Source organism: Leucoraja erinacea, chromosome 31 (assembly GCF_028641065.1).
Source record: "Leucoraja erinacea ecotype New England chromosome 31, Leri_hhj_1, whole genome shotgun sequence".
Taxonomy (NCBI): domain Eukaryota; kingdom Metazoa; phylum Chordata; class Chondrichthyes; order Rajiformes; family Rajidae; genus Leucoraja; species Leucoraja erinaceus.
The window spans coordinates 915,081-936,207 of NC_073407.1; the positions used below are offsets into that span (position 1 = coordinate 915,081).

Genomic DNA, 21,127 nt, shown 5'->3' on the forward strand with positions numbered 1-21,127 from the left:
GGATCATTCTTGTAAACCTCCTCTGGACCCTCTCCAGAGCCAGCGCATCCTTCCTCAGATACGAGGCCCAGAATTGCTCTGAATATGAAATTGTGATAGTTCCTGCATCAAGCACCTCCTGTGGCTTTGGCTCGGACTGACCCACGCAGTCGGGCCTGACACAGCTCGATCCATACACCCACCACTATGTTCTTGACATGCTTCAATGGTCATTTATTCCACAAATGTGTTTGCTCCAAATGACCAGAGGATGCAGAGAAATACTGAGACAGCGCAGGAGTGGTGGAGGAGTGCGCTGTTCCCACTAGAGGGAGGCCCGCATGCAGGAATAGCCACGACGGACACACGCAACCGGGCCTGACCCACGCAGCCGGGCCTGACCCAGGTAGCCGGGCCAGACCCACGCAACCGGGCCTGACCCACACAGCCGGGCCTAACCCACGCAACCGGGCCTAACCCACGCAACCGGGCCTAACCCACGCAACCGGGCCTGACCCACGCAGCCGGGCCTGACCCACGCAGCCGGGCCTGACCCACGCAACCGGGCCTGACCCAGGTAGCCGGGCCTAACCCACGCAACCGGGCATAACCCACGCAGCCGGGCCTAACCCACGCAACCGGGCCTAACCCACGCAACCGGGCCTAACCCACGCAACCGGGCCTGACCCACGCAACCGGGCCTGACCCACGCAACCGGGCCTGACCCACGCAACCGGGCCTGACGCACGCAACCGGGCCTGACCCCACGCAACCGGGCCTGACCCAGGTAGCCGGGCCTAACCCACGCAACCGGGCATAACCCACGCAGCCGGGCCTAACCCACGCACGCAACCGGGCCTGACCCACGCAACCGGGCCTGACCCACGCAACCGGGCCTGACCCACGCAACCGGGCCCGACCCACGCAACCGGGCCTGACCCACGCAGCTGGGCCTAACCCACGCAGCCGGGCCTGACCCACGCAGCCGGCCTGACCCTGACCCACGCAGCCGGGCCTGACCCATGCAGCCGGGCCTGACCCACGCAGCCGGGCCTGACCCTGACCCACGCAGCCGGGCCTGACCCACGCAGCCGGGCCTGACCCTGACCCACGCAGCCGGGCCTGACCCACGTATCCGGGCCTGACCCAGACAGCCGAGCCTGACCCACCGCTCGCAACACCAGGCAGCAGCTGAATCAGCGGGGCTTGCCTTCAGCCAGCCGTTTCATTTCCTCTTCTGTGTTTTCAGATAAAAAAACAAGACAATCGCAGGATGAATCAATACTGGCATAAGCTCCTGTGTAAAGCAGTAAACAGCAGCTCACAGCTCCATCTGTTCATCCACACGTGACTGCTTCCCCACTGGGAGCCGGCTGACTGTGGACAACTCACTGGGTACACACACAGCAAACTGAGACCGGGATAGAGAGGCAGGGGGAGAGAGGGATAGAGATAGAGGGACGGGGCGGCAGGGAGAAAGAGAGAAGGCGAGGCAGAGGAGCAGAGAGAGGGAGGGAGAAACATAAAGAGATGATGAGTGAGAGGGAGAGCCAGACACAGAAACGTGGGAGAGAGACACACAATGAGGGAGAGGGAGATATAAGACAGATACAGGTGACAAATGGGGAGGTGAACAGAGGCTCAGAGACTGTGAGAGAGCGAGAGAGAGAGAGAGAGAGAGAGAGAGAGAGAGAGAGAGAGAGAGAGAGAGAGAGAGAGAGAGAGAGAGAGAGAGTGAGAGAGAGAGAGAGAGAGAGAGAGAGAGAGAGAGAGAGAGAGAGAGAGAGAGAGAGAGAGAGAGAGAGAGAGAGAGAGAGAGAGAGAGAGAGAGAGGGAGGGAGAGAGAGAGAGAGAGAGAGAGAGGGAGAGAGAGAGAGAGGAGAGAGAGAGAGAGAGAGAGAGTGAGAGAGAGAGAGAGAGAGAGAGAGAGAGAGAGAGGATGAGATGAGAGACAGGGGAAAGAGAGGAAGAGAGGGATGGAGAGAGAAAGTGAGACAGAGACAGATGGACAGAGATGGAGAAGGAGAGAGGCAGGGACAGGAATATGCAGCCACAGGGGGACAATAGTGACGGGGAGAGAGACGGAGTGGGTGAGAGGGCAGGGGAGGGAGGGACGGGTAAAGTGAGTGTGAGAAAGAGTGAGAACTGGCTCAAGGGTCTCCCTCTCTCTCTCTCTCTCCCTCTCTCAGTCTCTCTCTCTCTCCATCTCTCCACATCCAACACTAATACTTCCACATGATCCCACCTACAGCCACATTTACCCGTCCCCACACGTTACTGCGTTCCACAGAGACCGCTCTCTCTCTCTCCCAGTGGTTTAATCATCTTATCCCAACCACCCCACCCTGTCCCCAACCTTCCCCCGGCAACCCCAGGAGATTCAACACCTGTCCCTATACCTCCCCCCTCACCTCCATCCAGGGACCCCAGCTGTCCTTCCAGGTGAGACACAGGTTCACATGTACCTCCTCTCACCTCATCTACGGCATCTGGAGTCCCCTGATCTGACCGCCTGTACATCGGCAAATACTTGGCCACCGTTTCCTGTAACATTTCCACTCACTCCACCAAGCCCTATGTGATCCCCGGTTACTCACCATTTAAACTCCCCTTCCAAATCCCATCCTGACCTTCCCATCCTGACCTCTGCCATTGCTAGAGTGCGACCACATGCAAACTGGAGCAGTGGCACCTCATCTCCTAGAGCAGCTCACATCCCCACCGTATAAGCATTGAATTCTCCAATTTCTGGTAAACCCCTGTCCCCACTTCTGATCATGCACACACATCCCTCATGCACCACCCCCACCCCCACCCCCACCCCTCCCACCACCCACCCCCACCCCCACCCCCCCCCCCCACCCCCACCCCCCCACCCCCACCCCCACCCCCACTCCCACCCCCCCCCCCACCCCACCTCCTGTTGTGATGACTCTCTGCTGCACCCTATGCACTCTGACACTGAAACCCACCTGACCCAAAACGTCACCTATCCATGTTCTCCAGAGATGCTGCCTGACCCACTGAGTCACTCCAGCATTTGCATGTTTTTTTTTGTTGTAAATCAGCATCTGCAGTTCCTTGTTGCTCGGTTTCCCCATTTGCTATCCGAGTTAAATAAAAAATGACCATTCGTTCCCGACAAGACTGGAGAATGGAGTTAATTTCAACACCAGGAAAGCTCACCACAAACACTTGTTGCCTCTCATTGCAGGAACTCACCTGAGATTCATACGGCAGGAAAGCAATGTTGATCTCAGTCAGGGTCTTGATGACCTTTGACGTGCGGGATTTGACCAGCTCATTAAACAGTGGGTCTGCACACGCTGTGAAAGGCAAGGACAACAACAAGCTCAGTAGGGAGGTCAGCACAGAGTTCACCAGTTCAGTTTAGTTCATTGTCACATGTACCAAGGGACAGTGAAAAGCTTTTGTTGCGTGCTAACCAGACAGCAGAAAACGAGTCATTTACAGTGTATAGATACATGATAAGGGATTAACATTAATGCAGTTCAGCCAGTAAAGTTTGATCAAAGATAGTCCAGAGGGTCTCAAATGAGATAGATAGTAGTTCAGCACTGCTCTCTGGTTGTGGTAGGATGGTTCAGTTGCCTGATAACAGCTGGGAAGAAACTGTCCCTGAATCTGAAGGTGTGCAATTTCACACTTCTGGGAGAGAGGAGAATTAAGGGACAGAAGTTTAGGGGTAATATGAGGGGGAACTTCTTTACGCAGAGAGTGGTGGCGGTGTGGAATGAGCTCCCAGTGGAAGTGGTGGAGGCAGGTTCATTGGTATCATTTAAAAATAAATTGGATAGGCATATGGATGAGAAGGGAATGGAGGGTTATGGTACGAGTGCAGGCAGGTGGGACTAAGGGGAAAAAATTGTTCGGCACGGACTTGTAGGGCCGAGATGGCCTGTTTCCGTGCTGTAATTGTTATATGGTTATATGGTTAGAAGAGGGAGTGGCCAAGGTGCAACTCGTCCTTGACTATGCTGCTGGCCTTGCCAAGCAGTGTGAGGTGTAAATGGAGTCAATGGGAGGGACGTTGGTTTGGGTGATGGTCTGGGCTGCGTCTACAATTTGCTGCCGTCTTGGATGGAGCGGCTGATATTCAGGCAGGGGCTGGGTGGGCGTAGGTGGGGAAGGCCTGCGGTGTGGGGCCCAATCCGACAGGTAGTGGTGGGGATCAGTTGTCCCTCATCATTCACTCAGGCATCTCACCTCCTGTCCTCACGAACAGCTCAGCAAGACATCAGGAGAATCAGCTGGCTGGTCATAACTCATACCCAAAGCAGAACCCTGATATAAAATCATTCCTGTTCCACACCGTCCCGTTCCAACCGCTAGTTGGTGTACATAACACCGCTAGTTGGTGTACATAACACCAAAATACATTTGGACAGGTACATGGTTAGGAAATATTTAGAGGGATATGGGCTAAATGCAGGTACTACTGCAGATGAGGCATCTTGGTTAGCATGGGCAAGTCGGGCCGAAGGCTCTGATGGAGCTGTGTCCAGCTCTTGGATAGCATTCTGAAATCATTAATGTGTCTATCACTGACAAGATTCACTGACACTATACAAGGTTTCATTCCCGGGATGGCGGGACTGTCATATGCTGAGAGAATGGAGCAGCTGGGCTTGCACACTCTGGAGTTTAGAAGAATGAGAGGGGATCTCATTGAAACATATAAGATTGTTAAGAGCTTGGGCACGCTAGAGGCAGGAAACATGTTCCCGATGTTGGGGAAGTCCAGAACCAGGGGCCACAGTTTAAGAATAAGGAGTAAACCATTTAGAACGGAGACGAGGAAACACTTTTTCTCACAGAGAGTGGTGAGTCTGTGGAATTTTCTGCCTCAGAGGGCGGTGGAGGCAGGTTCACTGGATGCAGGTTCGCTGGATACTATGACCCATATCCCCCCATTCCCTGCATCCGTGTGCCTATCCAAAAGTGTTGTTAAATGCCACTAACATATCTGCCTCCACCACCACCCTCTGAGTAAACAATAATATGCCCCGCACATCTCCTCTAAACCTTTCCCCTCTCACCTTAAAGCTATGCCCTCTAGTATTTGATTTTTCCACCCAGGGTAAAAGATTCTGACTGTTTTTCCAATGAAAGGCTCTCATAATTGGATACACTTCCACCAGTTCTCCCCTCAACCACCAAGAAAACAATCCGTCTGTCCAAACTCTCCCTGTAACTAATACACACTAATCCAGGCATCGGTTGCAAAGTCTCCCCATCCTTCCTGCAATGGGATGACCAGAACTGCATGAAATACTGCAAATGCAGCCGAACTGGTCCTACCTAGCTGCATTGATATCCTGCTCAAATACTCATTGCCCTGAGTAAAGCATGCATACTGCATGCCTGCTTTACCACTCGATATGTTTCTATTGTCATCCTTGCAGCAAACAAGAGAGACTAACAGTTGCACACATAAACATCCAGTGAGAGATGTTGAACTCACAGACCGCTCCTGTTTTATGGGTGCGATCAGTTTCCTCTCTGATAGCTTTTAATAAAAGCAGAGACCTTGGAAACTCAATTTGTGCTGAAACTTCAGCACTATTATATCAGAACCTTGCAACGATCTCCTGTCTGGGCTCTTTTTTAGAACAGAAATTCTTATTTCATATAGATGATGAGTAATTTCAGAAGTGTGTAATCCCTCTTATACCCTCTGAGAACAATGACAATATAAAGTGACAATATTACACGACATTCTATAAATCTGTAGTACTGCGTCATCATTGTAATGCATGAGACAACCAATGTCCCACAATATTACATCAGGGCAGTTAACTAATATGCAAGAATCCAGATTCTCAAAAATCTTCTAGACTTAGCTTGGAAACAGGCCCTTCGGCCCTACTACTCCATGCTCATCATTGCCCAACCAGGCTAGGCCACTTGTCTGTGCTGGGCCCATATCCCAGTGAGCAGGCCAGACTCCCCCACTGGGGTTGGACGTCTGGCTCCAAGGGGTGCTGGGGCCTGCAGAGAGGCCAACACAGAGCGAGTGGTAGAGTAGGAGTAGTGTCATGTAATATAATGTAGAATAGCAAAGAGTCGGAGTGAACGGGTCCTTTTCAGAATGGCAGGCAGTGGCGAGTGGAGTGCTGCAAGGCTCGGTGTTGGGGCCGCAACTGTTTACCATATATATTAATGATTTGGAACAGGGAAATAGGAGCAATACTAGTAAGTTTGCGGATGACACAAAGCTGGGTGGCAGTGTGAACTGTGAAGAGGATGTTAGGAGGTTGCAGGGTGACCTGGACAGGTTGGATGAGTGGGCAGATGCGTGGCAGATGCAGTATAATATAGAGAAATGTGAGGTTATCCACTTTGGCTGCAAAAACAAGGGGGGCGGATTAGTGGTCACGTCAGAGGCCAGAGGTCGGGGCAGAGGACCGAGGTCGGGGCAGAGGCCAGAGGTCGGGGCAGAGGCCAGAGGTCGAGTCAGAGCCCTGATGGATGAGGTGGGGCTGTGGACGGAGTCTCGAGGTCGGGCCGAGGTGGACGAACCACGTCGCCGAGAACAAAGAGGACCCGGCGTAGAGGCATGAAGGAGGATCACTCTTTGTAACGTTGGCAGCTCCTTTGTGCCGACTCTTTTGTGTACGTTGTATGCAAAAACAACACATTTCACAGCACCTAGCTGGGTGGAAGTGACAATAAAGTATCATCATCATCATCATACCTGTCCTGTCCATGACCTTGCCTGAATGTATTTGACATGTCGTGATTGTACCCCCCCCCCCCCCCCCCCCCCCCCTGTCACACTGTGTCTGGCCGCTCTGGGTCAGCAGCTTGACCCTCAGGTCATTTCTACATTTTTCCCCCTCTCACTTTATTGGGCCCACAGTAGTAATGTCCCCGCGTGGGCCTAGTGCATGGTTAGCATGAAGCACAGTGGGAGTGGAGGACACTGTAGACTCACAGTCGGTGAAGAAAACATGCGCTGCCCGGTACTTGGAAGATGGTGCGTCCTTGAAGTCGTTGATCAATGCACGCACAGACTGAAAGATAAAAGCACGATTCAGTCACTCATGTCCAATCAATGGAGGCAACTACAGTTTAAGGAAATGTCCATTGGTCTAAAGAAGGGTCTCGACCCGAAACGTCACCTATTCTTTTTCTCCAGAGATGCTGCCTGACCCGCTGAGTAACTCCAGCACTCTGTGTCCTTCTGTCTTTGTACTGTATGTGTTGAGTTATTGCTCTGGTAATGTGGAATTAGTGAAGGAAAGACACAAAGTGTTGGAGTGACTCAGCGGAAGAGGCAGCACCTCTGGAGTACAAGGATGGGTGACGTTTCAGATGAGGACCGTTCTTCAGACTGTCCATGAAAGTGGTCGCCTACTTTCTGCGGGGGTGGTGAGAACGGCTGCTTGTGTCAAGGTGGGTTGTCAGCATTCAGTGACATTAAACAATGTACAGAGGATATCCGCGTTGCTCTGCACACATTGTTGGAAGGGGACGATTCAATGACTTGCACTTATTTTAGTTTTGTTGAGTTTAGATTAGTTTAGCGATACAAACTGGCCCTTCGGCCCACCGAGTCCGTGCCGACCAGCAATCCTCGCACTAACACTATCCCACATACTAGGGACAATTTTTACAGTTCTTCCCAAAACCAATTAACCTACAAACATGCGCGTCTTTTCAGTGTGGGATGAAACCGAAGGGCCTGGAGAAAACCCACGCTGTCATGGGGAGAATGTACAAACTCTGTACAGATTGCATCCCGGGTGAGGATCAAACCTGGGTCTCTGGTGCTGTGAGGCAGCAACTCTACCGCTGTGGCAGCCTCGACGTGGACTATTCAAATCAATTGAAATAGGTTAATATTTGGAAAACAAAGCTTTCATTACAGTGTCGAACATTCAATCAGTGGCAGTAACATGAAGATTGCCACCTCTACTGTCTCAATGTTCCCAACATCAATGTTTACCCCTGTTTGACCGGAGCTGAGATCATTCTCAATACCCGTCAGTAATACCCCATCTTGTTGATGTTTAAATCAGTATTTGAATCATAGGTGGTAATGTGGTCATGACCACACCACTTGGTGATGCCACTTCATCCCTTTTTCATTCATTCTTTTGTTACTTTGAAACCCAATGATGGCCTGGGCCTCCTTCCATCATCCTCCTTCCATCCATTCATTCAAAATCCTTCTGGTTGTCTTTTTTTGGTGTACAATTTTGGTCGCCTAATTATAGGAAGGATGTCAACAAAATAGAGAGAGTACAGAGGAGATTTACTAGAATGTTGCCTGGGTTTCAGCAACTAGGTTACAGAGAACGGTTTGAACAAGTTAGGGCTTTATTCTTTGGAGCGCAGAAGGTTAAGGGGGGACTTGATAGAGGTCTTTAAAATTATGAGAGGGATAGACAGAGTTGACGTGGAAAAGCTTTTCCCACTGAGAGTAGGGAAGATTCAAACAAGGGGACATGACATGAGAATTAAGGGACTGAAGTTTAGGGGTAACATGAGGGGGAACCTCTTTACTCAGAGAGTGGTAGCTGTGTGGAATGAGCTTCCAGTGAAGGTGGTGGAGGCAGGTTCATTTTTATCATTTAAAAATAAATTGGATAGTTATATGGATGGGAAGGGAATGGAGGGTTATGGTCTGAGCGCAGGTATATGGGACTAGGGGAGATTATGTGTTCGGCACGGACTAGAAGGGTCGAGATGGCCTGTTTCCGTGCTGTAATTGTTATATGGTTATATGGTTATATGGTTTTGGTCTGTTGGTCTAACACAGCATTAGTTCATTTCTTCTGAAGGTCGACACAAAATGCTGGAGTAACTCAGCGGGACAGGCAGCATCTCTGGAGAGAAGGAATGGGTGACGTTTCAGGTTGAGACCCTTTTTCACACCTGAAGGGTCACCCATTCCTTCTCTCCAGAGATGGTGATTGTCCTGCTGAGTTACTCCAGCATTTTGTGTCTATCTTTGGTGTAAACCAGCATCTGCAGTTCCTCTCTGCAAAGTTAATTTCTTCTGCTGCATAATCCATCTCACTCCACCTCATGATCAGCCCTTGTATTTAAATGCCCTCTAGGGCAGGGGGAGAGAGGGAGTTGGATGTTTTACATGAAATTGGAGAATTCATTTCTCGGGTTGAGAGAAGGTGGAACTTTCTTAAGTTGACACAAAGTGCTGGAATAACTCAGTGTTTGGGCAACATCTCTGGTGAACATGGACTGGTGACCTTTCTGGTCAGGATGCCTCTTCAGACTGTATGTAGGTTTCTGTAGGTTGGTGTTGCTATCGTTTGGATTTCAGATCCCTTTGAAGAAGGGTCTCAACCCGATTCGTCACCTATTCCCTTTCTCCAGAGATGCTGCCTGATCCACTGAGTTACTCCAGCTGCTTGTGTCTATCTTCCCTTTGGTGAGCTCGACTCCACAATTGTACTGTTTAAGAAGGAACTGCAGATGCTGGAAAATCGAAGGTACACAAAAATGCTGGAGAAACTCAGCGGGTGCAGCAGCATCTATGGAGCGAAGGAAATGGGCAACGTTTCGTCCCGAAACGTTGCCTATTTCCTTCGCTCCATAGATGCTGCTGCACCCGCTGAGTTTCTCCAGCATTTTTGTGTACCTTCCACAATTATACTGTTCACTGATGTCAGATAAGCAATCACTCACGGGCTCTAGCTGTTCAATGGGACACGGAGCAGAGGCTGGGCAATACAGGCTTGTAGCTGCATTGGGGTTTAGCAAGGAAAGGCAGGACACTTGAGGCTTGGACATTATCACTGCTCCTCTCACACCCAGTGTGGTATCTGGGCAGGAATCGCCAACACAAGGTGTAAGCGCTGATACCTGCGGCAGGTGACGCTCGGTGAAGTAAGTTGCCCTTTCACCAGTTATAGATCAATGCTGCAAAGCGTGGTGTGTCTGTGTGTTATTCCCCGACGGCACGGAGACGGGTTGAAGTGGTCACTTACTTCTTCCGAGGGGGTGATGAGGTAAACAGCTTCCAGACTGGGCAAAGGTTCTCTGCGTTTGTGGATATCCTCAACAACTTCACCCAATCACCATTAATAGAGAACAAAGAGAAGGTCATGTCAGTAAAGGGCACAGACATGCAACGCTGGCCTCTCCAAATTGAGGTAAGTAACACCCACAACACCCACCCCCCCTCTCCCTCCCTCCCCCCTTTTCCTATCTCCCTCTCTCCCCCCCCTGCCTGAGCTAAGTGAAGCATGCCGGCCAGCCGGTCGGTGCGCGAGACTCACTTGTGATTCCCTCCGTCATGATGTCCGTCATCTTGCAGCAGGACGAGAGCATGCGCATGCTGAGCTGATCCACCACCAGCACCTGCACAAACACACAACACATCACAGTCAGCAGCCCTGCAGCCGCACCCACGCAGCTATCTCCATAACCGCACTCCGCTTCAATACACCTTCAGTGTACATGGAGGTGGCATCATGAATGCAGACCTGGCCCTAACACATACAATATCCAAAAGAGAATGGGTTCTTGTGTTTGCACCATGCTTATGCAGCCTGTGGGAACTCTCCCCCCACAAGCCCTGCTCAGTAATGTTCAGAGAAATGATCTTGTTGCAAGTCTGCAGCGTTACATACACTTCATGGAATCGCTGCACCTGTTGTGGGCGGCACTTACAGCACGCCCTCTAATGTTGGACATGTCCATCCCAGATAAAAAGGTTCTGACTGTCTACCGTATTTATACCACTCAAGGTTTTATGTACAACTATAAAGATGAAAGTTACCAAGATGAGAGCTCACGGTATCAAGGGGCAGATACTAACATGGGTAGCAGGTTGGCTAGATGGCAGAAGGCAAAGAGTGGCAATAAAAGAGGCTTTTTCTCGTTGGCTGCCAGCGACTAGCTGAGTTGTGCAGGGGTCAGTGCTGGGGCCTCTACTCGTCACGTTGTATATTGTGGTAGTAGGAATAAAGGTGTAGACAATTTTTTAAGTGGGGAGAGAATTCAGTATTCGGAGGTGCAAAGGGACTTGGGAGTGCTGGTGCAGGATTCCCAGAAGGTTAATCTACGAGTTGAATCGGTAGTGTAGAAGGCAAACACAATGCTAGCATTCATTTTGAACGGACTAGAATATAAAAACAGGGATGTAATGCTGAGGCATTATAAAGCGCTTAGTCAATCTGTATTGGGAATATTGTGAGCAATTTTGGGCTCCATATCTGAGGAAGGATGTGCTGGTCCTTGAGAGGGTCCAGAGAAGGTTTACGAGAATGGTTCTGGGTTGGTTGGGGTAACGTATGATGAGCTTTTGACGGCGCTGGGCCTGTACTCGCTGGAGTTTAGAAGGATGAGGGGGGACCTCATTGAAACTTACCGAATAGTGAGAGGCCTGGAAAGAGTGAATATGGGGAGGATGTTTCCACTAGTGGGAGAGTCTAGGACCAGCGGCCATGGCCTCAGATTAAAAGGACATACCTTTAGAAAGGAGATGAGGAATAATTTCTTTAGTCAGAGTGTGGTGAGTCTGTGGAATTCAATCACAGACGGCTGAGGAGTCTGTGGTATTTCTAAAGCAAAGATTGACAAATTCTTGATGAGCAGAAAACTTCTAATCCAGACCCGACCTGGTAAACCAGCCATGCACCCGCTCCACAACCTCCACATCCTTCCTGTAATGGGGTAACTGGAACAGCAGACAATTCTCCAATGCAGCCTAACCAAAGTCCTATAGAGATGCATCATGACTTCCTGACTCTTATACTCGATGCCCCCAGCAATGAAGGCAAGCATTCCATACACCTTCTTCTCTATCTACTTGGGCTGCTACCTTCAGTGAACTATGAAGTTGGACGCCAAGATTAGTTTAGTTTAGTTTAGTTTAGTTTAGTTTAGTTTAAAATACAGCGCGGAAACAGGCCCTTTGGCCCACCGGGTCTGCGCCGACCAGCGATCCCCGCACGTTAATACTATCCTCCACCCACTAGGGATAACTTTTACATTTACCAAGCCAATTAACCTACAAATCTGTACGTCTTTGGAATGTGAGAGGAAACCGAAGATCTCGGAGAAAACTCATGCTGGTCACGGGGAGAACGTACAAACTCCGTAAAGACAGCACCTGTAGTCAGGATTGAACCCGGATCTCCTGCGCTGCACACCCTTCTGCAGATCAATGCTGTAAAGGGTAGACAAAAATGCTGGAGAAACTCAGCGGGTGAGTTAGCTCCATAGATGCTGCTGCACCCGCTGAGTTTCTCCAGCATTTTTGTCTACCTTCGATTTTCCAGCATCTGCAGTTCCTTCGGCAGCTGAGGAAGCACAATCTGCCACAGGCAATGATGGTCCAATTCTACACAGCCATCATAGAGCCTGTTCTCATCTTCTCCATCATGGTCTGGTTTGGCTCAGCCACCAAGCACGACACCTGGAGGCTGCAGCGAATCGTCCAATCAGCAGAGAAGGTTATTGGCTGCAATCTTCCCTCCATTGATGAACTGTACACTGCAAGGGCCAGGAAGCGAGCGGGCAAGATCATCTCTGACCCCTCTCACCTTGACCACAAACTATTTGAATCACTTCCCTCTGGAAGGCGAGTCCGGACTGTCAAAGCTGCCACAGCCAGACATAAAAACAGTTTTTGTCCACAAACTCTACTCAACAGCCAAAAATCTGCAGTCTCTCTTTGATCTGGTATTTTGTTGGTTCACATACTTGATCAATGGTGTTTTATCATTAATGTTTTATTATTATTAATGTTTAGTGTTTTCTGAGTCATTCGTAACTGTCACTGCATGTCATGTTGTTACATGTGGGTGGAGCACCAAGGCAAATTCCTTGTTTGTGAATTCTTGGCCAATAAACTTACTTACTTACTTAAACAAAATGAAGTAAAGGGGCTTGCCATTGACTGTATATTCTCCCCTTACACTCAACCTGCCAAAGTGCAACGCACTTATTCGGGTTAAACTCCATCTGCCATGTCTCTGCCCATTTCTGCAGCTGACCCATATCCCGATGTATCTTCTGATAGCATTTCTCACCATCAGCAATTTCAGATTCAGATTCAATTTTAATTGTCTTGTCAGTGTACATCCAACGAAATGCATTAGAGACAACGAAATCCAGTGTTGGTGTTGGCAGAAAACGTGCTCACCAACCCATCTACATTTACATCCAGCTCATTTATATGTATCACAAACAGCAGGGGTCCCAGCACAGATCCCTGCAGAACTCCAGTGGTCACAGATCTCCAGCCTGAATGTTGATCTTCCACCACAACCCTCTGTCTTCAATGAATAAGCTTATTCTGAATCCATACGAACAAGTCATAGTGAATCCCATACAGCTTAATCTTCTGGATCAGTCTACCATGAGGGACCTTATCAAAAGCCTTACTGAAATCCATGTATATAACATCCACTGCCCTACCCTCATCAATCTCCTTTGTCACCTCCTCAAGAAACCCAATCAAGTTAGTGAGACAGGAAGGAGGTTGAGCACCTGGGTACGTGTTGCCAAGACAACAACCTCCCTCTTAATGTCAGCAAGATACCAGAGATTGTGACTGACTTCAGGAAGTGAAACCATACATGCACCCGGCTATACATTGTTGGCGCTGAAATAGAGATGGTCAAAAGGTTCAAGTTCCTTGGGAGTAAATATCACCACCAATGTGCCCCGGACCAGACACATCAAAGCTGTGGACAAGAACCAGCTGTGGACACCAACACCTATACTTCCCCAGAAGGCTGAGGAGGTTCGGCAAGTTCCCAACAACTCTCACCAACTTCTGCAGATGTGCTGCGGAAAGCATTTTATCAGGATGCACCACAATATGGTTTGGGAACAACTCCATCCAAGAACGCAAACATTGCAGAGGGTTGTGGATGTAGCTCAGACCAACCTCCCTTCCATTGACTCCATCTACACTTCACGCTGACTCGGCAAGGCCCCCAGCATAATCATCCCAGACACTCCCTCTTCTCCCCTCTGCCATCAGGCAAAATGTACAAAAGTTTGAAAACGCACACCTCCAGATTCAGGGACAGTTCTTTCCCAGCTTTTATCAGGTAACTAAATGGTTCTCTCACCAACTAGAGTGCCGTTCCGAGCCCCATCTACCCCATTGGAGACCTTAGAACTATCTTTATTCGGACTATCCTGCACTAAATGTTGTACCATTTATCCTTTATCTATGCGCTGTGGATGGCTTGATTGTAATCATGTCTAATCTTTTCTTGATTAATCTTTCTTAATCTAATCTGAATTCCTGTCCCCTGCACAAACTCCACAGGCACACACACATTCATCTGTCCTGTCCCCCTATTGCTACCTTCATTCGCGCTCTTCCAGAAATTCAGATTTGTAATTTATAGATTACAATTGTCACATAGACGGAGATGCTCTCTATGCTATCACATTATAGATGAGTACAATAGATGCTCTTGTGAAACAGCATGCAGAGAGCCTGCACATACTGGTGCAATCTTATAACTTCCAGGTCTATGAGATGCCTGATCTTGGCCTGAGGAGAAAACAGTACCTTATACTCTCACTATAATGGCATGAATCACTGCATTGATGAGACGGGGATCATCCTGAGCCAGTGCGATGATCTGGTCTCCCTCCATGGTCACTCTGTGCAGCGGCTGCAGGCAGGGCCTGTACTCACCCAGCTGGCTACCATGGCCGACACCGTGACCCTCCTTACTGCCCCATCTCCTCCAGCCGCTGCCCCTCTGTGGTCACGTGCCCAGGCCATCGCACCCACCCTCCCACGTGCCCAGGCCATCGCGCCCACCCTCCCACGTGCCCGGGACGTCGGGCCCACCCTCCCATGTGCACGGACGTCGCGCCCGCTCGTGGAACATCAGGCACCGTGTGAATGAACGGCGTGCAGGATCGCAAATCATTCACAGCTGCTCACTTTCGCTTTCTCCCACCACCGCCATTAGTTGGATTAGTTTAATGACTTGGATCTGATGTTTAATGATCAGGGGATATGGGGCGAAGGCAGGAACGGGGTACTGGTTTTAGATCATCAGCCATGATCATATTCAATGGCAGCGCTGGCTTGAGGGGCCGAATGGCCTACTCCTGCACCTATTTTCTCTATTCTATGTTGATGAGTTTTGAACAGAACCTAGAGTCATAGACTGATACAGCATGGAAACAGGTCCTTCAGTCCAACTTGCTCACACCAGCCAACATGTCCCATCAACACAAGTCCCACCTGCCTGCATTTGGCTGATATCCCTCCAAACCTGTCCTATCCATGTACCTGTCCAATTGTTTCTTAAAAGTTGCAATAGTCCTTGCCTAGACTACCTCCTCTGGCAGCTTGTTCCATACACCCGCCACCATTTGTGTGAAAATGTTACCCCTCAGATTCCTATCTTTCCCCCTTCACCATAAAGTATGTCCTCTGGTCCTCGACTCACCTGCTCTGGGCAAGAGACTCTGTGCGTCCACCCCCATCTATGATTTTATACACCTCTATAAGATCACCCCTCATCCTCCTGCGCTCCAAGGAATAGAGACCCAGCCTACTCAACCTCTCCCTGTAGCTCAAAGAGTGGTGAATATGTGGAATTCTTTGCCACAATGGCCGAGGACTGTCTATCCTAGGTCTCCTCCATTGTCAGAGTCAGGCTGAACGCAAATTGAAGGAACGGCATCTCATATTTCGCTTGGGCAGCTTACAACCCAGTCGTATGAATATTGACTTCTCTAACTTCAAGTAATCTCTGCATTCCCTCTCTCTCTATTCCTCCCCCACCCAAGTCACACCAGCTTCTTGTTCTCATCCAACAAACAGTTGGCCTGTTTCCTTTACCATTGGTAATTTTTTGCATACTGTACCTTTCATTCATTTGTTCTATATCTCTCTACATCATTGTCTATATCTCTCGTGACTTTCAGTCTGAAGAAGGGGCTCGACCTGAAACGTCACCCATTCATTCTCTCCAGAGATGCTACCTGTCCTGCTGAGTTACTCCAGCATTTTGTGTCTATCCTCAGTTTAAACCAGCATCTGCAGTTCCTTCCTACACATATCTTGTGTAATCCGGCCTAGTTTGTAATGCATGAGCCCCTGAAAGAACAATATTATCCTGGTCAACCACGTTGCACCCTGATAAGTCCTTAACTGTGCAAAGCTCTCAATTCTTCAGTGGCCACATCAGACCATGTATTACCACAGCACAGTTATTCGTCCCATCAAGTCTGTGCTATCTTATTCACCAATGCTTTCCCCAAATTCCCACATTATTTTCTTCCAGGCAATGTTCTATGAGACTGCATGAATAGGAAAGAGGAACAGACCTTGAACCGTCTTCACCTGGCCCTGGGTCTTGCCCACATCCCTACCTGTTCACCTGAACTACCCACAAATATCTCCATTTTTACAATGAATATTCTCTACAACTGAGAATCCACAACTCTGAGGTTTCTGTTCCCATGGCTCTTCCAGTTCCTGTGTGCTTACCATTGCTGCACATCTCATACTCAGTCATTAGTTTAGTTTAGTTTAGAGATACAGTGCGGAAACAGGCCCCTCGATCCACCGAGTCTACGCCAACCAGCGACCCCCAGTAAACTAACACTGTCCTCCACACTCGAGACAATTTACAATTATACCAAGCCATTGAACCTACAAACCTGTTTGGGAGGAAATCGAAGATCCCGGAGAAAGCCCACGCAAGTCACAGGGAGAGCATACAAGCTCCGTACACACAGCACCCGTGGTCAGGATCGAACCCGGGTCTCTGGCGCTGTGAGGCAGCAACTCTACCGCTGCGCCACCGTGCCGCCCCACACTGGAAATTGGGTACTGGAAACAGTTGCTCCTTTATGTAAATCTTTCACAATTCACAAATAATCCTCAAGCGACAATACTCTTCCAGTCATTACTCACTAGAGTCCAAACAGCAACACTGGTACAAACGCAGGCTTTCATTACCTTCCATTCTCCCTTCTTCTTCACCTTCTTGATGACATCATTCATAATTTCTGTAATCAGAAAGAAAAAAACATTAGGATCAAGTGAACACAGGACTTTGTCTGTAAACACAAGGAACTGCAGATGCTGGTTTATGTGAAAAGATACAAAGTGCTGAGGAACAGGTAGGATCACTGGAGAATGTATAGAAAGGAACTGCAGATGCTGGCTTAGACCGAAGAGAGACACTAATGGTTGGAGCAACATCTCTGGAGAAAATGGTGATGTTTTGGTTGTGAAGAAGAGTTGAAACCTGAAACATCACCCATCCTTTTTCTCCAGAGCTGCTGCCTGACCCGCTGGGTTAATCCAGCACCTTGTGTCTATCTAGGATCTCTGGAGAACATGGAGAGGTGATGCTTTGGGTCAGGACCCTTCTTTAGACTGATTGCAAGTAGTGGGCTGGGAGGAAGAAAGCCGGAGGAGACTGAACAAAGTACGTGGAGTGACACAAGTGGGGGGGATAGTTTAATCGGCAGATATTTGGACATGGGCCAGAGGTGAAAAGACAAATGGCATGAGATAAGAATAGAAGAGGTGCAAATTGTGAAGCTAGAGGAAGGAATGCAGTTGAAAGGGTCGGGTGAAGGGGACAATAGACAATAGACAATAGACAATAGGTGCAGGTGGAGGCAATTTGGCCCTTCGAGCCAGCACCGCCATCCCCAATCAGTACCCCGTTCCTGCCTTCTCCCCATATCCCCTGACTCCGCAATTTTTAAGAGCTCTATCTAGCTCTCTCTTGAAAGCATCCGGAGAACCTTCCTCCACCGCCCTCTGAGGCAGAGAATTCCACAGACTCACCACTCTCTGTGAGAAAGAGTCTCCGTTCTAAATGGCTTACACCTTATTCTTAAACTGTGGCCCATGGTTCTGGACGCCCCCAACATCGGGAACATGTTTCCTGCCTCTAGCGGGTCCAAGCCCTTAACAATCTTATATGTTTCAATGAGATACCCTCTCATCCTTCTAAACTCCAGAGTGTACAAGCCCAGCTGCTTCATTCTCTCAGCATATGACAGTCCCGCCATCCCGGGACCTACGCTGCACTCCCTCAACAGCAAGAATGTCCTCCCTCAAATAGGGGGACCAAAACTGCACACAATACTCCAGGTGTGGTCTCACTAAGGCTCTGTACAACTGCAGAAGGACCTCTTTGCTCCTATTGGGGGTATTGGGCGCGTTCACATGGGGCACAGAAAAGAGTGGGGGAGGGAACTACAAACTCACTGACCCCACAGTTATTTGGACTACACCTCTTCCCATCCAGCCTCTTGGAAAGATGCTATCCCCTAATCCCAAATTCTCTGCCTCATGACATAGGAGCAGAATTAGGTCATTCAGCACATTGAGTCCACTCTGCCATTTGATGATCTATCTTTTCCTCAACCCCATTCTACTGTTTCCATCACAACTGCTCTAATAATGAGCCTTTATATTATAGAACATCTAAAGCTCTTAGTGAATGTGCCCCCTCCCCCCCCCCCCCCCCCCCCCCCACCCCCCCCACCACCCCCCCCACCCCCCCCCCCCCCACCCCACCCACCCCCCCCCCCCCCCACCTTCCGCCACCTCCCAATGGAAGCCTCACCCCACGTCTCCTCTGTGTCCCCTAGTTACGCACTCGCTCCCCCTCCCTCCAGATAGAACTGGTTCTACCCCCTCCCCTGGTTCTTACAGTGGTGCAGCGGGTAGAGCTGCTGCCTCACAGCACCCGAGACCCAGGTTTGATCGTGACTACGGGTGCTGTCTGTACGGAGTTTGCATGTTCTCCCTGTGAACGCGTGCGTTTCTTCCCGTGCTCTGTTTCACTCCAACGTTCCAAAGACGTGTAGATTAGTTGGGTAATTGGCTTCTGTAAATTGTCCCCAGTGTGTGGGATGTGGAAGTGGAATAACAGAAAACTAGTGACAGAGGCACAAAAAGCTGCAGTCTCAGCGGGACAGGCACCATCTCTGGGGAGAAGGAATGGGTGACGTTTTTGGGTTGAGACCCTTCTTCAGACTCAACCAGAAATGTCACCCATTCCTTCTCTCCAGAGATGCTGCTGCCTGTCCCGCTGAGTTACTCCAGCTTTTTGTGCCTTTCTTTGGTTTAAACCAGCATCTGCAGTTCCTTCCTCCATTACATAGAACCAGTGTAAATCGCTGGGCTGGGGGGAGGGCCTGTTTCCATATTGCATCTTCAAACTAAACTAACCTTTCACCCCACCAGCCTTCCACCACCTCCAACGTGATCCCACCACCAGTCACATCTTCCCATCTCCCTCCCTTTCCACCTTCGGAGAGGCCGTTCCCTCCACAACTCGTTGTATCACGCATCCCTTCCCACCCACACCACCCCCTCCCCAGGTACCTTCTTTCCCCTGCAACCACAGGAGATGTTACACCTCCTCCTCCCTCTTATCCATCCAGGCACACAGGTGAAACAGAGGCTCATGTGCACCTCCTCTAACCTTATGAGTGTTCCCGATGTGGCCTCCTTTACATTGATGAGACCAGGCATAGTCTTTGATGAGGCTAAGGTTCAGCATGGTAGGCTGCACTGGAAGGTTACATCGTGTTGGGATACAGGGAGAGCTAGTAACCTTGATACAGAATTGGCTTCATGGAAGGAAGCAGAGGGTGGTGGTGAAAGGGTGTTTTTCAGACTGGAGGCCTGTGACTAGAGGTGGGTACCTCAGGATGCTGGGCCCATTGCTGTTTGTAGTTTATATCAACGATTTTGATGAGAACGTACAAAGCGTGAATAATAACTTTGCAAACAACACGAAAGTGGGAGGTTATCATAGATAGTGAAGATGGTTTCCAAATATTACAGCAGGATGTTGAGCAAGTGGGCTGAGGAATGATGAAGATAGGCATGAGTTGCTGCATATTAAAACCAGGGCAGGACCTTCACAGTGAATGGCAGGGTCCTGGTGAGTGTTGAGGAGCAGAGGGATCTAGAACTACAGGTACATAGTTCCCCAAATGTAGTGCCACAGATAGAGAGAGTGGTCAAGAAGGCTTTTGGTACGTTGGCCTTCATCAGTCAGGATATTGAGTATAGAAGTTGGGAGATTATGTTGCAGTTGTACAAGACATTGGTGAGGCCATACATGGGAGTACTGTGTTCGATTTTAGTCTCACTGCTTTTGGAAGCATGTCATTAAATTGGAAAGAGTGCAGAGAAGATTTACAAGGGTGTTGCCAGGAATTGACGGCCTGAGCTGTAGGGAGAGGTTGGGCAGGCTTGGACATTATTCCTTGGAACGCAGGAGGCTGAGGGGTGATCTTATAGAGGTGTATAAAATCACGAGGTGAATTGATATAATTAATGCACAGTTTTTTCAATCCAGACTGCATATGTTTAATGTCAAAGGGATAAAATTTAATACAAACCTGAGGGGCGACTTTTCCACTGAGAGTGGTGGGTACATGGAACGAGTTACCAGAGGAGGTAGTTGAGACAGATACTGTCATAGCATTGAAATACACTTATACAAGTGTATATGAAAAGTTAGATAGACTTGGGCCCAATGGGTAGCTTGAACATTGAATTCTCTCATTTTAGGCTAGTGACCCACAAACACCCCATTCCCACCCACCCCCCTCCCCTGTACTCACCTTGATCCACACCCACTTCTTTCCCATCCCCCGCCACAGCCACCTATCTTCCATCCTCTGGCTTCACAATTCGTACCGCTTCTAACCTTATCTCACACCTTGTGCCTTTCCATCTACGACCTTTGTCCAACCCTCTGCATATCACCTGTATCCACCTAGCACTCGCCAACCTTAGTCCTGCCCCTCCCCCCTTCCCCCCTTCCGTCCCTCTCTCCCTCCATCCCAGCACAACCAGTCTGAAGAAGAGTCCCGGCCCCAGACGCCAATTAGCCATTTTATATTTACATGCAACTGGCCCCAACCACGTTGTTGATTGGATGATTGCAGCAGCATCTTCACATATTCTGTTGTGCTGCAGCAAGTAAGAATTTCATTGTCCCATTCGGGACATATGACAATAAAACACTCTTGACTCTTAAAGATTGGGACCCCCTTCCTCAAACTGCAGTGGGTGGAGGGGAGAAGGCGGGAAGAGAGGAGGGGGCAGGACAAATAGAAAATAGGAGGTGTAGCAATCGCCTGCAAGAAAATCAGGAGGGCAGTAGAGGCA

The 21,127-nt window shown here is 49.4% G+C and overlaps 1 protein-coding gene across 2 annotated transcripts in view; it reads right to left on the minus strand.

The window, feature by feature from the left end:
- Positions 1 to 21,127, minus strand: part of LOC129711817 (syntaxin-binding protein 1) — a 107,522-nt gene that overhangs the window by 40,716 nt on the left and 45,679 nt on the right. For both annotated transcript variants that reach the window (XM_055659751.1, XM_055659752.1), the window contains exons 2-6: positions 16,931 to 16,980; positions 10,251 to 10,332; positions 9,960 to 10,036; positions 6,938 to 7,016; positions 3,202 to 3,305 (exon numbers count right to left, since the gene is read on the minus strand). In XM_055659751.1, coding sequence (XP_055515726.1) covers positions 3,202 to 3,305; positions 6,938 to 7,016; positions 9,960 to 10,036; positions 10,251 to 10,332; positions 16,931 to 16,980 — 392 coding nt within the window. The remainder of the gene's footprint in view (positions 1 to 3,201; positions 3,306 to 6,937; positions 7,017 to 9,959; positions 10,037 to 10,250; positions 10,333 to 16,930; positions 16,981 to 21,127) is intronic.